At 36.7% G+C, this 8,030-nt stretch overlaps 1 protein-coding gene across 1 annotated transcript in view; it reads left to right on the top strand.

Annotated features, from left to right (window-relative positions):
• Positions 1–915: 915 nt before the first annotated feature.
• Positions 916–8,030, top strand: part of LOC113686163 (uncharacterized) — a 28,274-nt gene continuing 21,159 nt past the window's right edge. The window contains exons 1-9 of the mRNA XM_089203536.1: positions 916–1,028; positions 1,343–1,542; positions 1,924–1,995; positions 2,453–2,524; positions 3,217–3,291; positions 4,465–4,539; positions 5,392–5,463; positions 6,066–6,140; positions 6,426–6,497. Coding sequence (XP_089059662.1) covers positions 1,367–1,542; positions 1,924–1,995; positions 2,453–2,524; positions 3,217–3,291; positions 4,465–4,539; positions 5,392–5,463; positions 6,066–6,140; positions 6,426–6,497 — 689 coding nt within the window. The 5' untranslated portion in view covers positions 916–1,028; positions 1,343–1,366. The remainder of the gene's footprint in view (positions 1,029–1,342; positions 1,543–1,923; positions 1,996–2,452; positions 2,525–3,216; positions 3,292–4,464; positions 4,540–5,391; positions 5,464–6,065; positions 6,141–6,425; positions 6,498–8,030) is intronic.

Here is an 8,030-nt window from a genome sequence, read left to right as displayed (position 1 = left end):
TTTCGGGATCGTCGCGGGTCAAATTTGTTTTTCTCAGTTTTCTCAGAATTAAAGCGCTCCGGAAGAAAAAGAAATACATGAAATTTCTTCTATTCTTAGTAGCTTTTTATAGTCAGAAAATAAGTGAAATTCATTTTTCAACTCTTGCCACTCTATGGTCGATATTTCCTGACCGTCGCTCTTAAATAATAACTTAAGGGAGAAGGCATAACCATTTTAATACGGTCGTATCTGTACTGTCTTTTTATTTCTTTATCTAATTTAATACATCGGGGTGCATTAGCGTTTATGAACTTTTGTAATTAGCAGACTGAAACCAGTAACTGCTTTTAAGTAATTTGCATTAAAGCGTGCTCATAATTAATATTAATGCTTCAGAGTTTCGAAACTTTTTGTGGTCTTCCGTTTCGTAAACTGTTGCCCTGCAAGAAATCAATTGAATAATTATTCTAAAGGCAGAGGTTATAACCAGTTTAATGTGGCCATATCGGTATTGTCTTCTTATTTCTTTATCTAATTTAGGTTGAGGTTCTTTGCGTTTACGACCTTTTGTACTTAGCAGATTGAAACCAGTGACTGCTTTTAAGTAATATGCATTAAGGCGTACTCATAATTAATTTTAATGCTTCAGAGTTTCGAAACTTTTTGTTCCCGGTGATGTTTGTGCCTTTGTCAACAGTTAATGTTGCGTTGCAGAAAGATAGTGAAAATGTGAAACTGATATCTGAGAAGCACGGACTGAAGCGTTAGTTGTCGAAGGGCCAAAAATTTTACAGTGAACGTCGAAGATCAAGATGGTTATAATCAACCATGTCTTCGAGCCAATATTAATCCTCACATTCTTTGACATTGCATAACATCGTAGGAGCTGCAAACGCAATTGCGTGTGCTCATCGAATCCGCTTTCGATCCTTTTTATTAAAGATAGAAATTTCGGGAATTATAAGAGGACTATAAGAGGAAGGAAGTTATGCAACTTTAAAAACATTCTTCGAAGAGTCCGATACTTGGTTGTGAGAGATATTTGGGTGAGTTTATTTGATGGATAAGCTTTTCAACAGCGTAGAAAAATCTTTTTTTCTTCTTATTTCAGAGAGAACAATTTGCAATTTTTTTATTTAAAAAAATTGGGACCTCACAGCTTCCTGTCAGAGAAATATTTGGATGAAACTGATTTATTCCTACTGAAAACACTGGTTATATATCCGAATGTTAGTAATTTACAGGAGAAACATGCCTCGCAACGTAAGCCACATCGCTTTTGAACAACGGATAGCAGTTTTGAATAAGTCTTTATTTATTAGGTCTCTTGAAATCAGAATATTATAATTTGCTTCTCTAGCAAACCGCTCTGGCCACGGTAACGATGTTCACTAGTGTGATACAAGTCATCTTGATCTTGTGGTTTGTAATACCATCTGAGAGTGACGTTTGCAGCCAAGACATCTGTCAATGTACCAAGTTCGGTAGGACTCAGCTAATAGTAAAATGTCGAGTTCATGGATACATATCAGCCGGAATCCCAAGCAATACATTAGAGCTGTAAGTGAAAGAGAACTTCGCCATCCTTCATCCTGCAGGGCCTATTATCGTCTCCTTTGTGTTCATATTTGTTACTATAGTTTGTAGACACATCTTAGACTTGCTAAGGAGTCTTGGTCAGAGCTATAGGAAAAAAAACCAAAAGCAAATATGAGTTCCGAACAAACAAGCAAAAAAGGAAAAACAAACACACGATTTAAATTAATCATAAGAAAAGTCATAAGGCTGTGAAAACTCAAAATTTGAACGCTAGGTGTCAATTTAAACTAAAATACTTTTAATTTAGATAGTCGCTTATTTAATCCTTTCGGACCTTACCTCCTCTAGAATTCAAATTTATGTTCATTACCAATTTTTACTTACAGTTTAATTTTTACCCAGGGATCTTTCAAGTTGTTCGTTGAGCTCAATTACAGAAGACATCTTCAGGAACCTGACTGTTTTAGAGAAATTGTAAGTTGTAAATGAAACTGAATTAAAAAAAATCACTGTGAGTTCTTATGAAAAGTAAAAGAATATAGTTTCCGTTAATGAGAAACTCGTCTTGGATCGAAAATATTTCTCTTATTCAGAAGAAAAATTAATCAAGGTTGTGAAAAAGTTTGAAAATGATCTTGAGATTTGTCCGGGCCACCTACGAACGCGAGCAAATTAAAAAGTTAACTATCTGATTAAAAGTTATATCTGAGTACTCATTGAGGGTTCAACAGCTGACTTACTATCTATGAGCTGGCAGATTTCGACCGTTTACCGTGATCATTAGGATACCACATCGTCCTTCTAATGTTAAGTAAAACAGAAAAGGGCAAGTAATCTTATGTAAGGAGAACATTTGTCTTCTGGAAAATTTTATGCTCGATCTGTCAAGAATCATTTTTTTTCCTTTTAATCAATAAATTTCTTTTTCCAGGGACTTATCAAAGAATTCACTGCGACACATTCCTCAAAACACTTTCCGCAATATGAAGAAACTGGAAATAATGTAAGGGAATTCCCCTCCCAACAATTTAATTAAATTGAAACAACTTGCAAAATGGTTAGAAAAAATCAAGTGAAAAGAATTGCCTTTTTTTTTTTTTTTTTTTTTTTTGATTGTCATCTTGTTAGGCTGATGATAATCACTATCTTTGTAGAGTTTAGCACTATTTTTGATCATTTCAACTTTCATTAGCTTTGTTATGATAAACAACTATTCACCTGCACCTAAGTGGGAGTGGCTAGAAGTAGATATTTGCGGGGCCGTGAAGAAGAGGCGAGGTAAATATCCATCGGTAGCCACCGACACTGGGGTGAATAGTAGTTTTTGCTATCATATAGTAAAAAAGTGCGATAGTTAGCGCATTATTTTTTTTTCAATGCGTGAGCGGGCGGTATTCTTTACAAATCCTGCAATCTGATTGGTCTTGAGAGCGGGCAGTATTCTCCCATCTGGTCCCATCCGGCTCGCTCACATTGGGCGGTATTCTAACCGTTGCGTGTTCAGTCACCTAGTAAATCCCTAGCTTAGCTGCAAATTTTCCTAAACATAAATTCTTTTTTCAGCTGGGAAGCATTTTTAAGCAAAGACTTCGGTCACGACTTAAAGCCGATCAATAGCTTAAATGAGGCTGCGTGAATTATTTTAGCCCACCGTCTAACACTTATGAGTTGATTTTAGATATTGAATTTGTTTAGGAAAATCAGTGACAACTTATTGTCAATTGCTGATATAAAAGTCGTTCTCAAAGGATTAACGCGACTTCACAGACTGTAAGTGTCATGCTTTAAGTTAATTTAAAAATCACAAAAAATATATTTTCGAATGCTTAACATGGCTAGAAATCGAAGACATCATGGCGGCTAAGCATGCGCATAAAAGACAAAATTACGGAGTTTAAATATGGCGGCTGCATAAGGCTTTCTGTGGGAAAATTTTGAAAATCAGACACAGAAATTTTCTGGAAGCGTGTACTAGAAATGCCCTCGTCTGAAATGTATTAGAAGAGTGTCCAGATCACTAACCTCCGTTCTCAAACTCTTACGATTTCGCTACAATCTGCCCCAGTTGAAGAAACTTTACACCTTTTTGGTGCCTAAGTGTCTTAAAATGGCTTATGTTGGTCAGCTAAAGCTTCTCCTGCAGCCAAAACAAGGGTTGTTTTATCATTTGCCCACGTCTGTTCGATCTCTTCGAAAGCCGACCTTCTAATTGAAGGCTATTTGAAGTCATAAAAGTGTGAATCCACGCTGCCAAATGACTTCCAAAAGTCCATAAAAAATTTTTTTCTTATGGGTCTTGTTCCCAGTAGAGACGTTGACTCAAAAACTAAAATTATAAGATCTAAAAACATATCAAAGAACTCTTCGATCGCCGTTTTGTAAAAACATAGTAACCTAGCCTGTTATGGACAATACCGCTACAGGGTAGCTACTGAAGGCTCAAAGATTGACATAGATTGCAGCATTGGCGCGAAAATAATTTGACTTGAAAAACAAAATAGTAAGCTTCTTCCTTGGACAAGATTTTAACAGCTTCTCAAGCAATATCTCGGAAAGAAAATATTAAAGAAGTTATCAGCGCTACAAAATGTCTGATACACCTCCATTTGATTCATTTTTAAAATGGAAGTTGGGGATTTATCTATCGAGCGCTTTTGTAAAAGGTAATTTCCGACATCTTTTGATGTTTGATTTTAGTGGGATGCGCAGACGCAGTAAGGTGAAACGCAGCTCGTGCTGCGTCCGCGACATCAGCCGCTGACTGACCTCGATTTCTAGCCATGAAGCATATAATCGTTGGAAATATTCGCTAAATACTCGTTCATCACAGTCCACATCAGTGGTTCATCACAGTTTATATGGAATTAAAATTTCACACCTCATATCAGCCTTCATGTAATCATCAGATAGTTGCAACTCATTTCAAACGGTTTACTTTCACAGACATCTTGATAGAAATCCACTTGGACCTTCTCTGCCATCAGATATTTTCACTGGGTTTGAAAATATGACATATCTGTAAGTTCAGTGGTTCCACAAATCACCAACTTAGAAGAAGTATCATACTGAACGTTTGTTTTATTATGTAGTGACACTCGTAGTAAATCCTGGCGTTTCATCCTTGCAAACTTGGTTTAATTCAGACGCCGAAGTCCACTGCTACCTCATGAAGCACTATACTCTGTTACGATTAGCTGTGGCACACTGTAATGTAGCAATTCTGCTGTTGTATTTCTTGATCGTTCCCTTCCTTACTTCTGGATTTTCTGCTAGGCAGAATCGCCTGAACTGCCCCTTAAACTGTGTGTGTTAAAAAATAGGAAGCGCAGTCAATGAACTTTATTCCTTATCAATTCGAGCGGTTTTCGCTGCCGAGTAGGTGCTCCGTGGGACGTCGGAAGTCTGTGCGAGTTGAGTGTCCGCGCAAATAACAGCTGTCGAAAAGGAATATTCGTAGAAACGTTTTTTTCACATCCAAAATGACCAATATCGTTATATTGCTCTATTCATACACACGATAAATAACAACATAACCACCTTTTCTTGCCACATAAGTTATAAATAGGAATAACCGTTCTCACTGAAAACTCTATGCATTTCCCAGGTATTAGCTGCAGCCATCTCCGAGAAAACTAGCTTGGTTGTTAAGTTGTTAAGTTTAACAATTTAGGAACAGTTAGTTTTGGCCCGACAGAGAAGCATATTTAAAAATAATAAAGGAATATTCTGCTCTATCCGTCTAATTATGGGTACTGCGATATATTTTTGATAGGGCATTCTTCAATTAGCCAATACCACCCTTTAAATATTTTATTAATAGCCATCATCAAACTTCTCTACAACGCTGTCTTTTTCATACAATTTTTGCAGTTCCATGATTGGTTGCAACTTGCAAAAAATCGAGAATGGATCTTTTCGAGCGATGCGACACCTACAAGTACTGTAAGTAGTTTTTCAACATTTTTTTTTTTCATTTCTTGTGACGTTTAAGCGTAACATCTGACATGTCTCGGAAAGTTTGTGTCTAAATAGCTAATAAATTCTTTTTTTCCACAATTACAAAATGAATACAAAACTTTAGCAATCGCTTGTAAATTAATGATAAATAGGCAAGGAATTCGACTTCGTGTACATTAGTTTGTAGCCAGGCTGCACTCGCATATGAGCTGGTTTTGTAAACACACAGATCATTATTTGCCCTTGGAATACTTAATTATTTTTGGAGGTAACTCCAGATTGTTTACACATATCACCAAAAGAAGGCTATGAAAATGAAGACTAAGCTGATCAAGAGTCAAATGAAGGAGTTTATCGTCGAATTTTAGAAAAATTTGACGAAAGTTTCAATGCAATTCTTTGGATTTTCACAATTTGGTTTGATTTCAAGATGGTGAAGAGTTCTGGTACTAGGTTTTGTAGTGCGAACACTTCATGATCACTTGTCACATCCTTGACTTCGGACCATGACAGACAGCTTCATTTGCGGTGAAAGCAACCTGGAATGAGCAGCATTGCATTAATGTTTTAAATTTGTCCGTTTTCAGTGATCTTTCCTCCAATAAACTGACTCATATACACAAGGGCACAGTGCAAGGACTCACGGATCAACTCAGTGTCTTGTAAGTACGTTGGCTGTGCATCAACGTTCTTTGCCTACCACCGGGTAATGCGAGTTTGAAAGGAAATATCTTAACAGACCTCACTTATTTTGTGGACAGTGAAATCCTTCAGTGTACTGAGGATCCAAACCCTCGTCCTATCGTTGGATCCGTCGTGACAATAAGATTTATCAAATATTTAAAAGAAAATAAATTAAACCCCCTCCCTCCCCGCTTCTTATGTAGATATTACAGTTGCTGCAGATGGACTGAATAAGTTCAATTCTCTTTATTCTGGTTATATAGGTACCTTCAAGGAAATGAGCTAGAGACAATAGGTGATGGCACTTTAAATCAATTTAAAAATCTCCAAAGATGGTGGGTATTTTTAAACATTCTTGCATAAAACAGGTAAAATGGAAAAGAATTCGATAAAGAGCAAAGTTAAAATGGTGCGAACAACTACTTTTCTAATGCAAGGTTAAGGAAATATTTTGTATCAAAAGAGAATATTGAAGAAATGTAAAATGGTTTCCGTGTATACATAGTCTGATGTAAACACGTGGAAGGTTGGGAGAACACGAGATAGGCGTAGGAAACTACGACACGAAGCGGAGTGGTTTTCAGCTTATCGAGTGTTCTCCCAACCTCCCAACCATTTTACATTTCTTTTATAAAATAACTAATGAAAGTGGAACGAAAACTGTGTTTACATACGTTCATGTAAAATGGTTTTATGGCCAATCAGAGCGCGCGTACTATTTGAATTAGGGCAAACAGGGCAAAAATTCGGACAGACACGATCCGCGTGATCTTTGATTTCTCTTCCACTTTTAAGACATGATTTTTTTCAGCAAGGAACTTCAAACCCCACAATGTTTTTGTGTTAGGCCATCAAGAATAGTTAAACGGTTTCTTCTGTATTATTTTATTCTTTCACACACGCCCCATGCGATCTGTTCGATTCTCAGTTGAGACCATACGAAAGTCGTAAAAGTTCATATTATTTGTTAAAACATTGGAAAAGGTGTATTATAGCCTGAAAAAAACCATCACTTGTTGCAATACGCCAATTTTATTTCAGATTACACTATGCGATTGTAACTTGCTAATACCCTTCATGGATTAAAATGAATTAAAAGATGTTTGACGTTAAACACGAATGGCAAAAATCAGTGATGAAGCTTATGCAAATAATCCTTGAAAAGTTATACAGAAAAAATATAAAGATTAATATCTCTGATGAACGAAAAGAGAGAAATACCTATGTCAAAAAAAATTGGACAGAAAATGCAGGAAAGAAACAGTTGGTCACGCGAAGTATCTTGAAGTTGTTGCGCGACAAAGCCAAAGGGACATGACAAGGTAGAAAACAACTGTTCAAGGCGAGTGTTTTTTGAATGAACGACAGCCGAATTCACTGGAACATGAAGATCGCTCGGGATGACAGCGCGGCAAAACTCGGCTGCAGTGACAGATGTGACATTACACTCAACGCATCGGAAAGGATATCAGAGCAAGCTCTTATTTTTTCACTCGAAGGGCGGCTGATGTAGTTTCTGAGGCTTGCTTTACTGTGATGACCGGAGATCGCCATGATGAACGAGCCGCGATGGACTTCAGCATGATCATATTCGCTCAGACACCGTCATGATTAGAATGAATTTTAAAAGTTATGCCAGTTTGGTTATATTTTCCATCATTTCTGTTTTCTTCTGTTTTGTTTTTGAACACTGAACTTTATATACTATATGAGTGCTAGCTGTGCTTGATTTTAATTTCCGTACGGAAGCTTGCAATCTAACTGAGCGTCAATTAATCTTTAAAACTCGGAATGTAGAATTTGTTTTCCTTTGAGGATTTTTGTATCTGCTCACGTTTTAATAACGTAAATTACGGCGCCTAGTATGT

This window comes from Pocillopora damicornis, chromosome 4 (assembly GCF_964200805.1).
Source record: "Pocillopora damicornis chromosome 4, jaPocDami1.2, whole genome shotgun sequence".
NCBI classification, from domain to species: domain Eukaryota; kingdom Metazoa; phylum Cnidaria; class Anthozoa; order Scleractinia; family Pocilloporidae; genus Pocillopora; species Pocillopora damicornis.
This window is presented reverse-complemented; position numbering and strand designations above follow the sequence as displayed.